This window comes from Plecotus auritus, assembly GCF_963455305.1.
Source record: "Plecotus auritus genome assembly, chromosome: 3".
Classification (NCBI taxonomy): domain Eukaryota; kingdom Metazoa; phylum Chordata; class Mammalia; order Chiroptera; family Vespertilionidae; genus Plecotus; species Plecotus auritus.
The window spans coordinates 169,241,536-169,265,139 of NC_137772.1; the positions used below are offsets into that span (position 1 = coordinate 169,241,536).

Here is a 23,604-nt window from a genome sequence, read left to right on the forward strand (position 1 = left end):
CATTTTCTAATATTCAATAATAGGGAAATAGTTAAATTATTTTTTGTTTGTCTCCTGCAGGCGGGGATCAAGCCTGCAACCCAGGTATGTGCCCTTGACTAGGATTCGAACCACTGAGCCACACTGGCCAGGGCTAAAATGAACTAGTTAAAAAGTAATAATGGGCCCTAGCCAGTTTGGCTCAGTGGATAGAGTGTCAGCCTGCGGAAAGGTCCCAGGTTCGATTCTGGCCAAGGGCACATCCCTGGGTTGCGGGCTCAATCCCCAGTAGGAGTCATGCAGGAGGCAGCTGATCAGTGATTCTCTCTCATCATTGATGTTTCTCTCTCTCTCTCTCTATCCCTCTCCCTTCCTCTCTAAAATCAGTAAAAATATATTAAAACAACAACAAAAAAGTAATAATGGGAAAATGGTCACAATTTTAGTAGTAGTAAAAAGCATTGTATAAAAATCCTATATAATAAAACCCTAATATACAAATTGACCAGTTGCTATGACATGCATTGACCACCAGGGGGGGGGCAGACGCTCAACGCAGGAGCTGCCCCCTGGTGGTCAGTGTGTTCAGCCAGAAGCCAGGCTCACCGCTGGCAAGCGCAGCAGCGGTGGCGGGAGCCTTTCCCGCCTCTGCAGCAGCGCTAAGAACCCCTCGGGGGATGTCCGCCTAAGCTGGCAGGCGGACATCTCCTGAGGGGTCCCAGACTATGAGAGGGTGCAGGCCAGGCTGAGGGCCTCCCACCCCCGGCCCCCCAGTGCACGAATGTCATGTACCGGGCCTCTAGTATTCTGTATAATATAAAGTACATTAAAATTATTGGATGTGGAAGCATATCCCATATGGATACAAACAAATTTCATACTAATAAGGAAACAAAGTTTAGAAAAATATATTTCAAAACATTGCTAATATTAATAGCAGTTATTTATGAGTTATAGATTATGGGTGATTTTTCTTATATGTGTGTATGTTTTCTATAAGTATAAAGAAGCCTATAGTACTTTTCTGACCATAAAAAAAAAAGAGTAAAAAATTTTTAATCCTTACTGTTGGTATCTGAAAATAAATTTTCAGAATGTGTTATGGTGAAAATATATATGATGATTTATATAAATCCCTGAGCATGGTATTTAGAATACAGTAAATGCTCAATAAGTGATAGCTGCTGCTGTTGTTAGTTATGTAAGGAAGATAGCCTCTGACCAGAGCCTGACACTTTCTATATTGGGAGGCTATATGACTGAGAAAATATCCTATTCATTCAGCTTCTTGTCTTGAGATCAATAAATATGCTGTCCTTCTATGCATACAATACTGGCACAGGATCTTTTAAAAAAAGAGAAAGGTTATAGGACTAGAGTGAAATGTTTTGTTTTTCTTTTATGAAGATATAAAGGAAACTGATGTAAAGAGAGGCCTAATAGTGATTTCTTTTGCAGTGACTTTGTTTTTTAGCTTTGATATAATTTATGACTCCCATTACAAGTTGTTTTTACCCCCCTTTTTGGGTTGTCTCAAGATTTCTTGGAAAATTTGAAACAGTGTAACGAAAAAGTTTTTTCCACTGTTCTAGGTATTTCTGGTACTCTGTTGCTTCTCATGTTAGTCTGCCCTTATAGATTGGGTCCCCTGGAACCAAGTGCTGACAAAAGATAGAGACTTCCATCTACTTTGGATGTGTTTGGAAACTGAGATGTACATGTAAGAAACTACATTCAGCATGTGAAAAACATACTGAAAATACACATGTGATAGCTGTTTTTACTGGGCAGTAGTATCAGATATTCTTAACATTGACTCTTTATTCTTCATATTCACTACAATTCTTAATGTGTCTTAACATGATATAGTAAATAGTCATAGAAAAAATTACTATAATCTCTTTCAATTTTTATTTATTGAATTGAGAGAGAGAGAGAGAGAGAGAGAGAGAGAAATAATTTGTTGTTCCACTTATTTATGTACTCATTGGTTACATGTATGTGCCCTGACTGGGGATTGAACCCACAACCTTGGTGTATCCAGATGATTCTCCAACCAACTGAGCTACCCAGCTGGGGCCACTATAGTCTCTCCTGTCTGAGACCATCTATATGTATAAAAGCCTAAGTGACCGTTGCAACCGAACAGGCTTGCATGGGGCGACCAGGCCGGCAGGGGGATTAGTGAGGAGCAACCAAACAACCGAACAGCAGGCTGTGTGGGGTGACCAGGCCGGCAGGGGGATTGGTGAGGGACAACCAAATGACTGAGCAGCAGGCTGCGTGGGGCGACCAGGCCGGGGGGGGGGGGCGTGGGTGGGGGCAGTTGGGAGCGATCATGCTGGCAGGCAGAGGCAGTTAGGGGTGATCAGGCCGGCAGGGAGGCAGTTAGGGGCGACCAGGCTGGCAGGGGGGCAGTGAGGGGCAATTAGGCAGGCAGGCAGGTGAGCAGTTAGGAGCCAGTGGTCCAGGATTGTGAGAGGGATGTCTCCCGAGGGGTCCCGGATTGGAGAGGGTGCAGGCTGGGCTGAGGGGACCACCCCACCGTGTACAAATTTTGTGCACCGGACCTCTAGTTTTCTATAATGCACACAATAATGTGAATGTACTTAGTGTCACTGACCTGTATATCTAAAAATGATTAAAACAATACACAATAGAATAAACCAGATGAAAATATATGGTTTTCAAGCTAATTTTAATCCTTACATCAGATTCTGCTTCTCAGCATTCACTTACCACCATATACTAGAAGGTAGGGATCAAAGTTGCTTGTTGCATCCAGAGATATTACATCAATTATTATGAAAAGCATGCTAGGAAAGGGGAATACTTTATAAGTCAGGTGGATTTTAGAATGTTAATGAGCACCATTGGGGAGAATGGTCAGGTTTTTTTTGTGTAGTCTCCTCATCTAGTTTGTAATTATCTGTTTCCTCTTTTCTTCAAGGAGATCTGTAGCTGAGGGAGAACGAATGGGGGCATATGGTATGTGACGAGCAAATGTATTATTTCCTCATTTGGACATGGTTTCTCTAAGAATAGTGGGGCGGGGTTGGGAGGAGAGTATAGAGAAGAGGATAGACATAGAATTCCCAGGACTGTATGAGCTGATTGTGATTTGAGAATATAGAGCATAAGAGCCTGATACCTGTTTTAATGCTAATTTTAATATTTAAAACAAAGTTAGGGAGCCCTAGCTGGTTTGGCTCAGTGGAGAAAGCATTGGTCCATGGACTGAAGAGTCCCAGATTCTATTCTGGTCAAGGGCACATGCCTGGGTTATGAGCTCAATCCCCAGTAGGGGCCTTGCAGGAAGCAGCCAATCAATGATTCTCTCTCATCATTGATGTTTCTATCTCTCTCTCCCTCTCTTTTCCTCTCTGAAATCAATAAAAATATATTTTTTAAAAAGAAAAAAGTTAGGAAAACTTACAAAGTTTAGCAGTCTTAAATTAGAACTTTTAGCTCTCTGTGTATTATAGCATGGGAAGCTCCAATACTGTGATTTTAGCTAGGCAGCACTCCCCTTGTGTTAATCCCTCAGTTTGTGCTGGTGTTGGTTTTTCACAGTTCAAGGATTTCTAAATTTCTCTACTAATTTAAAAAGGCAAAATCTCCAGAGTTTCAGAGATCCCTTGTTATTTGCATAGATTCATTGTCATTGCTATTGACTTTTCCACCCACTATTCATTTTTAGTATATCAGAATGGCAGTATTTCTTATTTTTCTGTAGAGACTATTCTTTGACAGTATTACAACAGTTTCTGTGGGAAATGCTTTATTTAAAAAATAAAAAAGTAAGGAGAATCTCATCTTATAGCTCTTAGTAATAGAGCCTGTTGCCATGGAGTCCCGGATCAGATTGGCTGACCTGGTGGCCAATGAGCAGATAGAACAATAGAACATAAACACATCATCATTTAATCTTGCAGAATTATTTACTCAGTGATATATGCATTAATACCATAACTGTATATAGAGCAGTGAAATAAAATGTTTCAAGAATGGTATATGGCAGCTTTGGGCAAACTACGGCCCGCGGGCCGGATCCGGCTGTTCTATCTGGTTCTCTTGCTCTCCCCTCCGCTCCTTTACTTTGAATTTATATTAGTTCACACAAACACTCCATCCATGCTTTTGTTCCGGCCCTCCGGTCCAGTTTAAGAACCCATTGTGGCCCTCGAGTCAAAAAGTTTGCCCACCCCTGGTATATGGTGTTCTTCTCTTTTCTTTCAAAATTTGCCATTTACTATAAACACTGCAATGATCCATTATCTTCTTAATATGATTTATTTGGGAGAAGATGTGGTAGGTAATGTCTATCACCTATTTGTGAATCAAGCTGCTGCTGCTGCTGCTGATGCTGCAGTCAGTTGGACTTATGCCAAGTCGAAGTCAGATTCTGGCCTTTTAGACCAGAGGAGATTTGTCTTTATATCTGAAGCCTCCTTGCTTGTTTATTTTGGTATCTTTAAAGCTGAGTCAGGAGTTGGCAGCTTTTTCTTAACTTGTTTTTCCTTCTTCCTCTTTCACTCCAGTATGGTAGATCCTGTTGATGTTACATTTATATACCAGGTTCTGGAGTTGGATTAGCTGGGAGTAGCTTCCGTGTTTTCCATCGTCACTTCCCTAGCTTGTTCTTCTTTTTGACATAGGTCTGTGCCTATGATCATAGCATGTATCTTATTGCTTTAGAGACTGGGAATGGTTCACTCATACCAAAAAAAAAAGAAAAAAAAAAATCCCCTCTATATCTTGTAAGCTAAAGAAGTCAAGAGTATTATGTTTGCCCTAGCCAGCTTGGCTCAGTGGATAGAGCGTCAGCCTGTGGACTGAAGGGTCCCAGGTTCGATTTTGGCCAAGGTCACATGCCTGTGTTGCAGCTCGATCCCCAGTGGGAGGTGTGCAGGAGGCAGCCGATCAATGATTCTCTCTAATCATTGATGTTTCTATCTCTCTCTCCTTCTCTCTTCCTCTCTGAAATCAATAAAGAAATATAGATATAGATATAGATATAGATATAGATATAGATATAGATATAGATATAGATATAGATGTATGTATTATGTTTCTCTTCTTATGTTTTACACTAGAGGCCCGGTACATGAAATTCGTGCACTGGGTGGGGGGGGTGTCCCTCATCCCAGCCTGCACCCTTTCCAATTCGGACATTCCTCTCGTAATCCGGGACCGCTGTCTCCTAACCACTCACCTGCCTGCGGGCCTGATCCCCCTAACTGCTCTCCCCTGCAGGCCTGATCCCCCTAACTGCTCTCCCCTGCTGGCCTGATCCCCCTAACTGCCTTCCCCTGTGGGCCTGATCACCCCTAACTGCCTCTATCTCGGCCCTGCCACTGTGGCTTTGTCTGGAAGGACATCCAGAAGGTTGTCCAGAAGATGCCTGGTCTAATTAGCATATTACCCTTTTATTAGTATAGATTAGGAATACTTGAAAAATTATGGTGGATCTTGTTCTCTTCCCCTTCAGTGCTCCCAGGCTTGGCTATTTACAGATTTAAAGGATTGAAAGAGACTCAAGAGGTCCATAAGTTTGTTCCCCTCTTTTGAGCTATTGGAGTCTTTATGAGTCAACTTTTCATTATGCCATCGCCTTCTGTCTCAGAGGAAAACAGACAAATAAACAAACTTCAGATTCATCTATTGAGAAGCAAATAGTCCATTTAGCATCTGATTAACTGTTTGTGGGAGGCCCTAAGGAAGTAGGGTAGGAAGTATTTGAGGTTTTGTAATTTTAGTTATTGTAACCAGAGAAAGGCTCATTGAGATGGCATTTGAGTAAAGACCTGAGGAAACTGAGTAAGCAAGCCATGTTGTTATCTGAGAAATCATTTCAAGCATAAGGAAGGAACAGTAAAAAGCAATCACCCTAAAGTGGGTTTAGGACACAGGGAGGAGCCAGTGTGACAAACTGCATAAGTGTGTGTGTGTAGCTGGGGAGGTAGGAGATAGTAAGAGATGGGGTCTGAGGGAAAACTAGTGGTCATTGTAAGGTCTGGTAGGTCATTTTAAGAACTTGGGATTTTGCTCTGAGCCATTGGAGGGTGTTAGGGAAGGTGTAATATGGTCTGAAAATGTTTTTACACAATTACTCTGGCTGCTATGTTTAGGATATACTGTAGGGTATCAAGAGTAGAAGCAGGGTACCAGATAGGCTATTTCAGTCATTTAACCAAGAGAGTTGGCAGCTTGAACCAGGGTGGTAGCAGTGGAAGTGTAGGAAGTCATTACATTTTGGATATATTTTTAAATTAGATTCAATAGTATTTGCTACCTGATCACTTAGATACTCACTTTATTCATATACTAGAGGCCCAGTGCACGAAATTCGTGCATGGTGGGGGGATGTCCCTCAGCCCAGCCTGCACCATCTCCAATCTGGGACCACTCGAGGGATGTCCGACTGCCCGTTTAGGCCTGATCCTACCAGGACTGCTGGCTCCCAACTGCTCACCTGCCTGCCTTCCTGATTGCCCCTAACTGCTTCTGCCTGCCAGCCTGATCACACCCTAACCACTCCCCTGCCAGCCTGATTGATGCCTATCTGCTCCCCTGCCAGCCTGTTTGCCCCCAACTGCCCTCCCCTGTAGGCCTGGTCACCCCTAATTGCCATCCCCTGCAGGCCTGGTCCCCCCCAACTGCTCTCTCCTGCAGGCCTGGGTCCCCCCCAACTGCCCTTCCTTGCAGGCCTGGTCGCCCCCTACTTCCCTCCTCTGCTGGCCTGGTCACCCCTAACTGCCCTCCCCTGCAGGCTTGATCACCCCCAACTGCCCTCCCTTGCAGGCCTGGTCCCTCCCAACTGCCCTCCCCTGCTGGCCTGATCACCCCCAACTGCCCTCCCTTGCAGGCCTATCCCTCCCAACTACCCTTCCCTGCTGGCCATCTTGTGTCCACATGGGGGCAGCCATCTTGTGTGTTGGAGTGACAGTCAATTTGCATATTACTCTTTTATTAGATAGGATGTACTAGAGGCCCATTACTCTTTTATTAGATAGGATGTACTAGAGGCCCAGTGCACGAAATTCGTGCACAGGTGGGGGGTGTCCCTCAACCCGGCCTACACCCTCTCCAATCTGGACCCCTTGGGGGATGTCCAACTGCTGGATCCTAACCACTCGCCTGCCTGATTGCCTCCTAACCACACCCCTGCTGGGCCGATTGCCCCCAACTGCCCTGCCCTGCAGGCCAGGTCACCCCCAACTGCCCTCCCCTGCCAGCCTGATGGCCCCCAACTGCCCTCCCCTGCTGGCCTGGTTGCCCCCAACTGCCCTCCCCTGCTGGGCTGATCTTGCCCCCAACTGCCTGCCCTCCCCTGCCAGCCTGATGGCCCCCAACTGCCCTCCCCTGCTGGCCTGATCTCACCCCCAACTGCCCTCCCCAGCAGGCCTGATCTCGCCCCCAACTGCCTGCCCTCCCCTGCCGGCCTGGTTGCCCACAGCTGCCCTTCCCTGCTGGCCATCTTGTGATGACGTGGGGGCAGCCATCTTGTGGCGGCCATCTTGTGACGATGTGGGGGGAGGCCGTCTTGTGATGACGTGGGGGGCAGCCATCTTGTGACAACGTGGGGGTGGCCATCTTGTGACAACATTGCGACAGCCGTCTTGTGATGACGTCACGCAACGCCATCTAGGCTTTTATTATCTTATATAATAAAGAGCTAATAGGCAAATGGTCATCACGCCCTCGCGTCCTCGCGCCTTCGTGCCAGGGCCAGGGGACCTGAGGCCGTGCCTCTGGCGCCGGGGCTGGGGGACCTGAAGCTGGTCCGGAGGACTTGAGGCTGCACCCCATGCCCTGTGGGGCTTGATGGGGGTGGGGCCAGCCGGGTCTGGGTCTTGCGCGATTTCAAGGCGTGTGCAAGTGGGCAGGGACTTGACTCTGGGTCCTGCAGTGCACCCAGACACTGACAGGAGGGAGATTTTCATATACATTTTACTAATTTTCTTTCATCTCTGACACTTCTATTATAGAGAAAGGGCAAATAGCAATATTAAATTATTTCCTCTAATTCCCTTTTAATGTGCACGAATTTCGTGCACTGGGCCACTAGTATAGGATGAAAAGGAATGATAATATCTACTTGTAAAATATAGCTCTTCACATACAATAGAGTGATTTTTTTAAATATGTTTTTATTGATTTCAGAGAGAAAGGGAGAAGGAGAGTGAGATAGAAACATCAATGATGAGAGAGACTCATTGATCGGCTGCCTCCTGCACTCCCCACACTGGGGATCGAGCCCACAACCTGGGAATGTGCCCTTGACCAGAATTGAACCTGGGACCCTTCAGTCCACAGGCTGACGCTCTATCCTCTGAGCCAGACCAGCTAGGGCAGTGGTCGGCAAACTCATTAGTCAACAGAGCCAAATATCAACAGTACAATGATTGAAATTTCTTTTGAGAGCCAAATTTTTTAAACTTAAACTTCTTCTAACGCCACTTCTTCAAAATAGACTCGCCCAGGCCGTGGTATTTTGTGGAAGAGCCACACTCAAGGGGCCAAAGAGCCGCATGTGGCTCGCGAGCTGCGGTTTGCCGACCACTGAGCTAGGGCATGCTCGCTATTTCTTATACCCTGGAGATTGAATGTTCTTTATTTTGATGAGTGCTGCCCCTAACTCACCCAGTAATAATGCTCAGCCTTTTCCTTGCAGCAGAGGTAGCATTAGAGCCCCAGGGTAATGATCTTATATCTTCCATAAAAATGCTAATTTTTCTTATTTTACCTTTTTACCCACAAGTACATATAAACTCCAGGGTGATGCTGCAGGATTCCTTGCTTATAGTACTTGAAGAATGATTATTATTACTTTTATCATTATTATGAGAGTATATGTGTATGCTTTTAATATATAGTGTATATGTACAACTAAACCTAAATAGTATCTTAAACAGGAAGAAGTTTATTTTTCTCTCACATTCAGGAAATTCAGAGGTAGGTAGTCCAGTCAGAGGCTGTTCTAGTCAAGGACCCAGGTTTCTTCATCTGTTGCCTGACTATCTGTAGTTTTCAATCCCAGTATCATCTCACAGTCCCAGATGGCTGCTGAAGCACCAGCCTTAACTTCTATAATCAAGCCAGCAGGAATTAAGGATAAGTAAAGAAAGACTTCCACTTCCTTTAAAGATACTTCATAGTACTAGTTGTATTAGTTTTTTACAGCTGCCATAACAAGTACACAGACTGGAATAATGATCCTAAAGATTTCCAATTTCTTGATGTGAAATTAGATTATTCCTATCTCATTTCTCTGGCCGGTCTCACATTCAATTTTAGGTTTTGAAAGATTCTTTTAATACTAAATTGTTGGCTTAGATGTCCTCTTCACCTGACAGGTGATGGTGTTGCAGAATTTAGCAGGCGACCGGAAAATACACAAGGAATACCCGGAGATCAGGAAAAACCCTTTATTTAAAGCAGCGCTTGCTGGCTCAGGGGATTTGAAGATCCAAAGCCTGAACAGCTAATACAATGAGATCACCACCTATATATTCCTAAGTTTCTTTGTTTCCTAACTACCCAGCTTTTGTGGTGGGCTTTCACAGTCCCTCCTCAGTCAGTTAAAATGGGGAAGTTAGATTGTATCTAAATGCCTGGCCTGGGTGGCACCAGCGACCCCCCCTTCCAGCCAAGCTGCCAAATTCCCAGCCCAGGGCCCCTGCAAACTGGGAGCACCCAGGAAAACAAGACTATTGCCTAAGGAAGGGCAGTGACTTAATTATAGGCTGACAAGAAGGTGCACTAGGACACTGATCACTGGCACATATTCAGATTGCTAGTTTCCCTCTCCCAGGTTGCCCCTTATATTCCTCCTCAATGGCATTGACCTCTAAAGTCATCACAGTAGGGCAATATAGACTTAGCTCCATGGCATTTAAGTTAGCAATAGAAGGCATCCTGAAATGCCATTGACAGTAAGTAAATTGTGATTTTTTATTTTTATTTTTTCTTCCCAGAATGTCTTGTCTGGGTTGAGTTGGAAGCAATTTTGCCAGGGCATGGGAAAAGACAGTGTGAACTTTTAAGATGCTCTCCATTCCTAAAATTCTTTGATGTTGCCCTGACTGGCATGGCTCAGTTGATTAGAGTGGTGGCTTACACAGGTTCAATTCTTGGTCATTGGGTTGCAGGTTGGATCCCAGGCCCTAGTGGGGATGCATGCGGGAGGCAACCAATTGATGTGACTCTCACTCATCAATATTTTTCTCTCTTCCCCCTCACTTCCACTCTCTTTAAAAAGAGTCTGTGATGTTTTCTACATAGTGGCATTACTATGATAAAGTTAAAGGAAATGGAAGCAGCAGAGGGAAAAGCCTCACTGCTGCTCTTTGTTTAAAAGAAGAAGAAATTTGATTTGTTCAGTTTCACTCAAGGAAGTAAAATAGGCATTTTGGGTCAAGAATGTAGAGAAGCCAATAGAAACTAACACTTCAATTGATTGAGCTAATCACCAGTAGTTCTCATTTCAGAACACATATAGCCATGACAGATATTGAGCAAAGAAAGAAGGTACATGTCTAGAACATTTTTTTTGAGAGAACCACTGATCAAGAGGGAAACATCATTCAGTTGCCTCCAGTATGCGCCTGGACTGGGGATCGAACCCACAACCTGGATATGTGTCCTGACCAAGAACAGAACCCAAGACCCTTTGGTGCATGGGACGACGCTCTAGCCATCTGAACCATACCAGCCGGGCCATGTCTAGACCATTTTAATCTTGTTTCTCTCTTTACTTTTCTAAGGAATTTCTCTGGGCACCAGCCAACTCCTATGGCCTTCCTTACCACACCAGTGAATTCTTTTGAATAGAATGATTTTTCTCATGCTTCCCTGATTTAGAAAAGTGGCACAATTGTTATTATTTTTATTGGTTTGGTACTAGTAAAACCTATGATAGTTGACTCCTACAGTCCTTCAAGGACTTGGTGAGTATTACTTAATTATAGCTTTACATGTTCCATAAGTACTTTAAACTCTATTCCCCCATATTATGCTTTCTGTTTTTGAAGAGAAGATTACATATATCTCATTTATAGCTCAACTAGAGGCCCGGTGCACGAAATTTGTGCACTCGGGGGGGGGGGTGTCCCTCAGCCCAGCCTGTACCCTCTCACAGTCCGGGAGCCCTTGGGGGATGTCCGACTGACAGCTTACGCCTGCTCTCCTCCCCGCTTGAGAAGCGGGCCTAAGCCAGCAGTCGGGCATCCTTATCACTGCTGTAGAGGTGGGAGAGGCTCCTGCCACCGCCACTGTGCTCGCCAGCTGTGAGCCCAGCTTCTAGCTGAACGGTGCTCCCCCTGTGGGAGCACACTGACCACCAGGGGGCAGCTCCTGTGTTGAGCATCTGCCTCCTAGTGGTCAGTGTGCATCATAGCGACCGGTTGTTCCGCCATTCGGTCGATTTGCATATTAGCCTTTTATTATATAGGATAGGGCCTTCTTTCCTGTCTTTCTCCCAAGGGCAAGTAAGCCACTTATCTCTTCAGGCATGTAGTTACACTGTTTTGTTTTTTGTACTTTGGGCATTGTGGTGGGAAGAACATGGAATTTTGGAATCAAAAAGACTCAGGTTTGAATTTTGACTTTTTATATATACTGTATGGCCTTGAACAATTCACCTAATATTTCTGAATGTTAGTATTTCATTTATAAAATGGAAATAACATTTTATACCTTGAGAAGATCAATAAGATACTCTATATAAACTGTAAAAAAATTTAGTCATGAAGATTGAGTGGAAAGATGGAAGAGTTTACAAACCTAATTTTTAAACCCCCAAATATGTCCCCTATTGACAATCACTCTCTAAAGAAAGGCCTCCCATCCCACATTTCACACCCCAGAGTGCTCCTGAGTGTCCATTTTGGGACACCTAAAACTTTGGCTTTGGGATCACAGTCGGGTGGAATACGACCCTTGCCCTTCTTGTACTGGAAAAGTTGTTTAATTCCTCCAAAGCTTTGGGTTCTTTATCTGAAAGAAGAAAAAAAAAGGAAAGAAAAAGCCCAAATGAATAGTTTTGTAAGGGTTAAACAATGTTAGAAGCAATAATCAATGAGATACCACCTCATACCTATTAGAATGGCTGTTATCAACAAGATAAGTAATAACAAGTGTTGGAGAGGTTGTAGAGAAAAAGGAACCTTCATTTACTGCTGGTGGGAATGTAAACTAGTACAACCACTATGGAAGACAATATGGAGGAAAAATTAAGAATAGAGTTACCATATGACCCAGCAACCCCTCTTCTGGGTATCTACCTGAAATATTTGAAAACATTTATTTGCAAAGATATAGGCACCGCTGTGTTCATGTAGCATTATTCACGGTGGCCAGAACATGGAAACAATCAAAGTGTCCTTTGATAGATGATTGGATAAAGATGTACATATGTACAATGGAATACTACTCAGCCATAAGAAAAGAAGAAATACTGCCATTTGGGACAAAATGGATGGATCTTGAGCATATCATGCTAAGCAAAATAAGGCAGACAGAAAAAGTTAAGAACCATATGATTTCACTCATATGTAGGATATAAAACTGAAAGAACAAATGAATACCAGTAAACAAAAACTCATAGACATAGATAACAGTATGGTAGAAAGGAGTTGGGGGGTGGTAAAGGGTAATCGGGTCAAATATATAGTGACGGAAGATAATTTGACTTTGGGTGATGGGCACACAATGCAGTATACAGAACAGGTATCAGAAGTGTACATTTGAAACCTATATAATCATATTAACCAATGTCATATAAAGAATGTAAACTTTAGAATCTGTACCAGAATTCTGTTGTCTTAGTAGTGGTGTGACCTTGGGAAAGTTATATAACTACACATGGGGGATATGAGTTGAAGTGCATAAAGAACCAGGTTTATAATCTTGCTCAAAAACATTAGTGCTTTTTTTTTAACTCCTAACTCTAATATCAGAGAGTATAAGAATAAGCTTGCCATGCATAAGAACCTACAGTTTTGTTTTTTAGCCTGATATTTTAACCTTATGGATGTTTTTTCCCACTGTCTTGACTCCTAAGGGCATTTCCTGTGTGTGTGTGTGTGTGTGTTTGTGTGTGTGTGTGTTTAAATAACAATCTTAAGCATTCAGTTAAGTTTTGACAATTGTAGTATGCCCCCATGTAACCACTACGCCAAACAAGCTAGATACTTCTAGCAATCCTAAAGGATTCCTTATGTCTCTTTCCAATCAATATTTTATTCTCCAAACTCAAATCAACCACTTTCTGGTGTAAATCATTATAAGCTAGTTTTGCCTGTTCTTGAATTTCATATAAATGGACTTACGTTGTATGTATTTTTTGGAGGGAGATCCTCTTTCTTTTACTTAACATAATAGTTTTGAGATCAGTCATGTTTTTGTGTATGTCAGTAAATACCCAGCAAAGTCCCCTCATGTCTCACTGATGATGATTTGATCACTTGTTCCTTCCCAAGCCTGTCTCAAAAAGGAAATAGAATTACCATCATTTGTCTAGCTAATTAAGATCCATCTCCTGGGCTCAGGGATTGGGTCACCTTCTCTGATCCTGGGTCCTCAGAGGAAGGCAAACACAAAAGTTAATTCTTTTTTATTGCTGAATAGTATTCTATATTGAATATGCCACAATTGATGTATTCATTCTCTTGATCCCCTAGATTTTAAACAATTTTTTAAAATATGGGTATCAGTTTGGAGTAATTTACTCTTTTTAAAGATATTCTTTTTAATTTATTTCAGAGAAAGAAAGGGAGAGGGAGAGAGATGGCAACATCAATGATGAGAGAAAATCACCTGTTGGCTACCTTCTGCACACCCCCATAACCTGGGCATGTGCCCTGACTGAAATCTGCCATGACCTCCTAGTTCATGAGTCGAAGTTCAACCACTGAGCCACACCACTGGGCAGGAGTAATTTAGTCTTAATATACAAATTAGTAAAGGACTGGAAAGTTTACAGGTATTTTGCCATAGGGTATGTCAGCATTTTTAGCCTGTAGAAACTGTCTTCTTGCTTGCATTCTCTCTATTTGGCCATGGATTGAAAGGGAGAAAATGAAACTGCCCTTCTGTTTCTGAGTGTCCCTATATAATGTATTCTTTTTGGCCCAATGCCTAGAAAGTTGCTTATAGAGTTGATGGAAGGATATATAATATCACTGTGCTCTGGCAGGTACTTACCGTGGCAGTCAAAAAATTTATGGGGAATATGCAGTATTCTCTCTCAAAATTGCTAAATCTTGGCTCCCAATCATCAGCCCTTGTATCATCTTATTTCCTCACTCCCTCTCCTTGCCCCCCACTGCTGACAGCCCTCTCTGTGTAGCTTTGAGCCCACTCAGTGTCCTCAGGAGACATTCTATCTTAAAATTGTGCTGTTTGCTTGGATGAAATTACAATCTGCACAAATAGGTTGTAGGGAAGCACAAATCTAGGCTCTCCTGAGAGTTTAATGTCTTTGCTTTGTTCTCATCAAGTTGCATATGAAATAGTTACTTTCTTTTCCCGCCAAAAATCCTTCCAAGCCTCAGTTTCCTCTCTGTACTAAAGCATGAAGAGTGAAAATTATTTCTCTGCCTGTTAAACCTTTTCTACTGGCTTTAATCTCACTTTTTATTTTTAAGGCTATTTCATTTTTAGGTAAATTAATTGTCTTGTCCCTGAGTTGCATCTTTTGCTTTTGTTTGGCCCAGAAAAATTTGTTTCCAGGAATCCTTATGCCCTAAAAGTAAGGAGAGCCTTTTGTATAGGATTATAGGACTGGAAGTGACTGTAGTTAAAGGTTATTTTGGAGGATGAAAGAGCTCAAGAAATTCTGTTTTGAGCTCAGTGTATCTTCTGATGGATCTTGACTCTAGACTAGTAACATTCTGACCCCTCATTATTTGCCTTTGTTAACTTGAGGACAGCCTCTTTTACCCTACAAGTAAAATGGTGAGGAGACTTAAGACCATGTGATATGAAGACCTGATTTAAGAAGCTGGGAATGTTTAGAAAATGAAGATAAAGTTGCCTCTGTAAGAGGCTGACATGGAAGTGAGATTAGGAAGATGAGTTTTGCCTTTAAAACACACACACACACACACACACACACACACACACACACACGTTTGTATCTAGAGGTAGAGACTTTCCCTTCACTAGAGGTATATACAAGCAGGGTCAGCACAACCATTTTTCAGAGTTACTGATGAATTGGGGAACCTGACTGTGGAGGACTATGGGTGCAGGAGGAGGGAGCTCAGTCCCCTTGCAATTGTGAGATTCCATGATTCCTTTGTGTCTTTTTTAAAAAATATTTTTATTTTTACTGATTTTAGAGAGGAAATGAGAGGGAGATAGAAACATCAATGATAAGAGAGAATTATTAATTGGCTATTTCCTGCACGCCTCTACTGGGGATTGGGCCCACAACCCAGGCATGTGCCCTTGACTGGAATCAAACCCGGAACCCTTCAGTCTGCAGGCCGACGCTCTATCCACTGAGCCAAACCAGCTTGGGCTCCTTTGTGTCTTTGATAGACTTACCTGGCCTTAGTTAGAAGCAGTATTGCATAACGGTTTAGAAAGCAAGCACTAGAGCTGTATTTCCTGACTTTGAGTCCCTAGTTCTTTCGTGTACCAGTTGTATGCCCTTTAGCAAATTATTTAACTTTTCTGTGACTTGGCTTATTTATCTGTAAAAGAGTGATGATAATAATATTTATCTCAGAAGATGGCGGTGTAGGTAAACACCTAAACTGCTGCCTCGCACAACAGTTTCAAAACTACAACTAAAAGACAAAACGTCTATCACCCAGAACCACGGGAAAGCTGGCTGAGTGGAAGTTCTACAACTAGAAGGAAAGAGCAAACAGCATTGAGAGGTGCACAAGCGCTGAAAAGCTGAGGTACAGAGGTGCGAGAATTGGGCTGGCGACGGGCGTCTGGGAGCGCTGCTTTTTTCAACCTAAAGGGAGACAAGCTCCCAATTACTCCAAACTCCAGTTTCTGGGGAGACACGGGGGACCCAAACTCCTACGGGGAGAAGCTGGACTGTCTCCCGTGGGGTCGGAAAGTGAGGGTGGCTTGCTTGCAGGGCTGCGCACAGGAATAATTGTTTACTGTGCTCGGGCGCGGGACGCAGGGACACTGTCGGAGATGCAGAGCCAGCTAACTGGCAGGCATTGCTGTTTGCCACACCCTGGCCTAGTCACGCCCTGAGACCCCGCCCCGCACAATCTACAAACCCACCCAAGCTCCAAGCAGTGGCTTTCGCATATGAATGACCTGCCCTATCGCAGCTTAACCTAGCAAACTTGCAGCCCAGGTCAGACAGCTCCAAAACCTCCAAAACCCAAGCAAAGAGGAGAAAACTGTAGTTCTCGCTGTAGCGCCTGCTGGGTGGCCTCAGACAGTAGCTGACCTGCACCCCTTTAGAGATCCAGAAGCCAGTGTACCTAGTGGTCAGTGTGAGAACCAGATTTCAACTCCTCACATTCATAAGTGACACATTCAAGAGGCAGACTCAGTGAGCACCAAAGTCCCACTGAAACAAGTCCTGCACCATAAGCGTGTCTCCAGCGCAGCAGTTCTTCCGTTATAGACATAGCGGGTCCTCACAGCCAATTGTCCTGGAGGTCAATTCCTCCCAGTGTACCAACAGCAATCAAGGCTTAACTACACCAAGACTTTGCACTCAGCCCACAAAGGGGTGTACCAAAGGCATCCACCTCAGGTGATTGGGGAGGCTGAGCTACTGGCCCCTATAGGTCACCTACCACACAAAGCCATTCCATCAACACAGGGAAGCAGCAAAATGCGGAGACAAAGAAACATGTCACGAATGAAAGAAATGGAGGAAAGCAAACTACTGGATGATATAGTGTTCAGAACCACATTTATAAGGTTACTCAAGAATCTTCTAAAAACTGCTGAGGGCCCTGACCGGTTTGGCTCAGTGGATAGAGCGTCGGCTTACGGACTGAAGGGTCCCGGGTTTGATTCCGGTCAAGGGCATGTACCTTGGTTGCAGGCACATCCCCAGTAGGAGGTGTGCAGGAGGCAGCTAATTGATGTTTCTCTCTCATCGATGTTTCTAGCTTTCTATCCCTCTCCCTTCCTCTCTATAAAAAATCAATAAAAATATATTAAAAAAAAAAAAAACTGCTGAGGAACTTAGTGAGACCTTTAAGGATCTTAATGAGAATGCCAAAAAAATGGAAAAGGACCAGTCAGAAATTAAGCATACACTGTCTGAATTAAAGAATATACAGAAACTCAACTGTAGATCAACGTACCCCAAGAATCAAACCAAAGATCTGAAATATGAGGAAACAAAAAACACCCAACCAGAAAAACAAAAAGAAAAAGGAATACAAAAATATGAAGATAGTGTAAGGAGCCTCTGGGACAACTTTAAGCGTACCAACATCAGAATTTTTGGGGTGCCAGAAGAAGAGAGAGAGCAAAATATTGAAAACCTATTAGAAGAAATAATGACAGAAAACTTTCCCTACCTGGTGAAAGAAATAGACTTACAAGTTCACGAAGCGCACAGAACCCCATACAAGAGGAATCCAAAGAGGACCACACCAAGACACATCATAATTAAAATGCCAAGGGCAAAAGACAAAGAGAGAATCTTGAAAGCAGCAAGAGAAAAACGGTTTGTTACCTACAAGGGAGCACCCATACGACTGTCAGCTGATTTCTCAACAGAAACTATGCAGGCCAGAAGGGAGTGGCAAGAAATATTCAAAGTGATGAACACCAAGAACATACAACCAAGATTACTCTACCCAGCAAAGCTATCATTCAGAGTTGAAGGTCAGATAAAGAGCTTCACAGACAAGAAAGGACTAAAGGAGTTCATCACCACCAAACCAGGATTACATGAAATGCTGAAGGGTATTCTTTAAGAAGAGGAAGAAGAAGAAAAAGGTAAAGATAAAAATTATGAACAACAAAATGACATCAAATACATACCTACCAACAAGTGAATCTAAAAATCAAGTGAATAAAAAAATCTGAAGAACAGAATGGACTGGTGAATATAATAGAATCAGGGACATAGAAAGGGAGTGGGCTGACAATTCTCAGGGGAAAGAGGGTGTGAGGGGTGCGGGAAGAGATTGGACAAATATCTTACACCTATGGATGAAGACAGTGGCGGGGGGTAAGGGCATGGGGTGGGGTGGGGAATCAGGTGGAGGGGAGCTATGGGGGGGAAAAAAGAGTAACACCTGTAATAATCTGAACAATAAAGATTTATTTAAAAAATATAAAAAATAATATTTATCTCATAGGATTGTTGTAAGATTAAATGAGATACATAAAGCACTTTAGAATAGTGCCTGGCACAATGTAAACATTGCAAAATTTTTAGGTGATTATTATTATCTCTGTCCCTGTCAGTCATTTTTGTGTGTGGAGCTAGGCTTCTCTGTCTGGTCCAGATACTTCCCCCCTCTCTCTTTTTTTAATCCTCACCTGAGGATGTTTATTGATTTTTTTTTTTAGAGAGAGAAACATTGATGTGAGAGAAAAGTATCAATTAGTTACCTCTCAAATGCACCCCAACTGGGGATCAAACCCACAACTTAGATTATGTGCCGAGTGGGAATTGGACCCAAAACCTTTTCAGAATACAGGAGGACGTTCCAATCAATCAAGCCACACCAGCCAGGGCTTAACATACCCTTTCTGACTATCTCAGATGCTTTTAGTTAGAAGGAACAGTAAACTCAACTCAAAATAGCTTAATGATAAGAGGATTTGTGACCTCACACATCAAAAAGTACAGAGCTAGGGGGGTCCAGATTGACTAATTCAATGCCTGCTCTGCACCACAGCATCAAGGATCCAGACTTATTCTCTCTGCTCTACCATCATCCATGTGTTGGTAGGATGTTACCACAGTCCAGGCATCATCTGCATATAAGACAACCTTCAGCAGAAGATAACTACCTTTTTTTTATAGTGTCCTTTTTAAAAAAATACAGTAGGAAGCTGTTCTTTGAAGACACCCACCCAGCAAAATCCTCTCATGTCTTATTGTTGATGAGTCACTTGTCCCTTCCCAAAACAGGAAAAAGGAAAAGGAATTACCACAATTGGTCCAGCTAATTAAAATCCACCTCCTAGGTCTCAGGAATATGATCATCTTCCCTGATCATGTGTCCTTAGAGGAAGGCAGACACTAGAAGAAAGTCTGGGATAGATTGAGTGTAGAAGAAAGGGGAGATCTAAGTAGGCAGCCAGTATAGTGTGCTACTGTACCTTTTCCTCTGCTGCTTTATTTTTCCTCAGAGTAAGAATTACTTTGTTTTACACAGCTCTTCAAGAAGCCAGTGATCTCAGTTGAGAGGACTCTCAAAATTATTAAAAATAGATGCATTAATCACTGTCTGTTTTATGGTTGTCTTAAAGTACCTAAAGCACAAGTTTTTCTGTTTCTCAATGAATGAAGGAAACCTGGAAACCATGTGGCTCCTTAAAACTTGAGTTGAAATATGTGACCCTATTCCAATATGGACTGTTATGAAAAAATCATTTTTTGTTTGATTGAGGTTTTTTTCCTTAGTGCTGAGGCATCGTGAAGTTAGTCCAAGTATTCAGATAGTTGAGCCTTTTCTGACCGACATGTGAAGAGGAGCAGCAAATTTGTCGCTCTGATTTGAAGAAATATACCTATTTGATAACTGAGGCTCATCCTGTGAAAAGAAATAACCAGCTGCTTTGTATTTTTCCATATTACCTCTCTCTCTCTCTCCAGTTTTATTGTGATTTAATTGACATACAGCTCTGGTAAGTTTAAGGTGTACCACATAATGACTTGACATACATATATTGTGAAATGATTACCACAATAAGTTTAGTTAACATCCATCTCCTCATATAGTTACCAAAAAATGTTTTTTCCATATAGTGAAAACTTTTAAGATCTATCTATCATACAGCAATGTTAACTATAGTTATTATGCTATACATTATATACCTAGTATTTCTTTATCTTATAACTGGAAGTTTGTACCTTTTGACCACTTTCATCCAATTCCCCCACCTCCCCACCCCTCAACTTCTCTTTCTGACAGAGAAATCTGTGTGAGGCTATTTAAGCCTAAAAAAGAAAAATGTTGGTCTAGCATGTGAAAAAGAAGTAAACTTAATTTTGTGTGATCCTAAGGCAGATTTAGAATAAAGATTGAAGCAGTTTGTAGCCTGGGATAGGGTGCAACTATATAACAGTTAAAACTGTTTAAGAAATAGTGAAATTATCTGTCTCAGGAGTTTTCCAGGAGCTCTTCTTAGGGGGCATGGGGGGAGATTGCATGAGGTGACATCTAAGAACTTTTCCAATTCTGATCATTATTGATGTTTTCCAGCTAAGGGATACGGAGAGGGCATGCACTAAGTTTTACTATATTTCAAACTGAAGAGAATGGAGGCTTGATTTACCCATGGAGAGGGGAGGTGGATAAATATAGGTGTATATGCAGTTCTTATGTACAACCAATGATCCATAAAGCTCTGTAGGTTATAACTCTTTTTATAGAAGCCTCTAGATACTGAATCAATTAATTAAAAAATAGAACATCGGCCATTTTCTTTTGTAGTCAGTTTCTTCCCATACTTCTCATCTTTAAATTCAGATGTATGACTACGATTATATGAATGACTTTCTGGCCTTTTAAAGGGAATTTATCTAGCACTATGCAAACTAAGTTTCCAGACAGCTGCTCAAGAGCTGCCACAAGGTAAACAAAGCAATGATCTTGCAGACTATCTTAACTTATGCCAGGATGAACTTACCTGTGCTTCTTAAGAGTTTCTGGGTCTTAACCGTTAAACTGATTTGAAAAAGGAAAAATGTCTAGTGTGAAAGGTGTTTTTTTTTAAGCATTTCTGATTGATTGTTTGTTTGTTTAGCTCATTTCTAGGGCTACATGGAATAGACATGACATTTGGGAGAGTTTTCAGTCTATTTTTAAAGGAGGGAAAGTATTCAGGATTAAAATACAGTCATTAACCATGTAAGGAGAAATCTCTGCAAACCATTGTTGGAGCTAAGCGTGTTTGAACTTCAGTGGTTGAGGACATGAATCTGTGTAGAGCATTAACTTCTGTTTCTAAATGTATACTTGGAGAACTGTGTTGACTTCATTACAGGACTTCCCAGGTAGCAATAATAAGTGATAAAGAGCTGGCCACCCCTGCACTACAGATACTCTGTATCCCTGGAATGCAGTAGAATGACTGAACACAAATAGTGAATAGCAATGAAAAGATTCTCCCTTCCTCCAGGTAGAGACCCAGTCTTTCTTAAGGACATATAACTAGAGTACTCTTCTTGCTTTTTCAGCTTGCTTAAGGTAAAGGAAAAAAAAAATTAAGATTCTATAACCATTTTTTGATTTTGCTGCTTTTTGATGGGGGAGAGGCTTGAAGTTGGTAATAATATTGTGGTTTGTGACAGCTGTAGAATTTCTCCCTTAGGAAAGGAGATTGATCCTCTCTGTTAGTGAATAGAGCTTTATAATATACCAGAGGCCCAATGCACGAAATTCTTGCAAGAGTAGGCCTTCCTTCCCCCGGCTGCTGGCACCAGCTTCCTTCTGGCAGCCGGGACCTGGGCTTCCCTTGCAGCCCCGGCTTCATCCGGAAGGTCGTCTGGTCTAATTAGCATATTATGCTTTTATTATTATAGATTTTTCTTTCTGGAGAGTCTAGTGAGTTAACTCTTTGAAGTACTCAAGCTAAAAATATGTGCAGATTGCTGTAGGGAACAAGGGAGGGAAATAGGTGCCAAGAGGATTCATACTACATTGCTTTAGAACCAAATCCTGGTGACTCTCAAAATAATTATGCTGAGTAAAAGAATCCAGATAATGTATGACTAAAATTCTAGAAAATGGAGACGAATGTGTAGTGACAGCAGATCAATGGTTGGCTGGGAAAGGTGGGGAAGGAAGGAAGGGCTTACCAAGGAGAAGGGGCAAAGTTTAGGGTGATAAATGTGCTTATTATTTTGACTGTGGCGATGGTTTCACAGATATATGCATGTGAAACCATTGTAACGGATTAAACTACATTTTAAATATATGCAGTTTATTATATAAAGTTTTACCTCGATAAAGCTTTTTTAAAAAAGAAAATAAACAGCCCTAGCCGGTTTGGCTTAGTGGATAGAGTGTCGGCCCACGGACGGAAGAGTCCCGGGTTCGATTCCAGTCAAGGGCACGTACCTTGGTTGCAGGTTCCCTGGCCCTAGTCAGGGTGCATGCATGAAGTAACCAATTGATGTGTCTCTCTCACATCGATGTTTCTCTCTGTCTCTCCCTCTCCCTTCTATTCTCTCTAAAAATCAATGGAAAAACATACTCAGGTGAGGATTAACAAAACAACAACAAAAAGAGGAAAATGAACAGATCCAAAGATAGTGTTTGTCAAGAGGGCCTTTTTCTGGGTTATAGGGAAGCCGCTGAACACTTATATGTGTAATACAAGTCTTATGTGGTGTGTTAAGTATGAGTACACACCTCCTATTTAATGCATTTGATGTTTCTTTAGGAGTCCATAGAGCCTACTGTATTCTATTGAAGAAGATGTCTAATAGTAACACTACTCAAGAGACCTTGGAAATAATGAAAGAATCAGAAAAAAAGCTGGTAGAAGAATCTGTAAGCAAAAACAAGTTTATATCTAAGACTCCAAGTAAAGAAGAAATTGAGAAAGAGAGTGAAGAAACCAGTTTGCGTCAGGAGACACAGGTAAGGATTAGAAGTGCATATGTGCACACTCTTTATACCTGAACAGAAAGGTCTTTATAGGTGGCTTTTGGGGGATCTATAGGAAGCCAGTCACTTATAAGAACACTTGATTCTCCCTAAAAACCCAACTTCAGCTCTCAAGATATATCTTCTTCCCTTTTTGTCATAGATTCCATAATGAAGTCGAAAGAAGACAAGAGTGAAAGCCCTAATCCATTTAGATCTGAGTTACACTGCTTCTTGCTATATTTTGATATTTTTTAACTATCAAAAAATAAACTGTATACAAACACATTTAACAAGTCATAATATGGCTCATACAAGAAACTCTTAAAACTGGGGCTGCCTGGTTTTACACAGTGTTAAATTCATATCCTGGTTGTGTTAAAGCAGTCAGCATTTTCTGGATCAGAAATAGTCTCTGAACTTGCTACTTGGTAAATGTAAGTGAGAGGAATTTCACTCTTTGGTTGCCGTGTTCTCCATCTAGATTTGTATGACAGTGCAGATATGATGGCAGTAGGTGATGGTCAGGTGAGCTTCCTTCAGGGCTCCTCTTAGTACCCAGGCATCCCAGACCCTGAGTCTCATCTAGCTTACTTGTTTCCAGTCCTTCTCTTCTTCCATGGTCACTGCTGGTTTTCTCTGTTATCCTAGCCCAAATTACATATATCCTTTCCTTCATGCCCAGGAAAGAAACTAGTATTTATTATATGCTTAGAAAATAGACTGTTAACTCTAGTAAATTAGTTTAAAAAGCAGTAGCACCAACATTTTGGAAAGTCTGGAAACTTAAAGCACATTTCCCTTGACAACCCAATACACCTAGGCCTTGTCTTCTTTAAAG

General features: G+C 42.1%; 1 protein-coding gene across 24 annotated transcripts in view; it reads left to right on the plus strand.

The window, feature by feature from the left end:
- Positions 1-23,604, plus strand: part of R3HDM2 (R3H domain containing 2) — a 212,756-nt gene that overhangs the window by 137,665 nt on the left and 51,487 nt on the right. For all 24 annotated transcript variants that reach the window (XM_080663014.1, XM_080663001.1, XM_080663018.1 and 21 more), the window contains one exon: positions 22,558-22,757. In XM_080663014.1, the coding sequence (XP_080519140.1) occupies positions 22,593-22,757 (165 nt within the window). In that variant the 5' untranslated portion in view covers positions 22,558-22,592. The remainder of the gene's footprint in view (positions 1-22,557; positions 22,758-23,604) is intronic.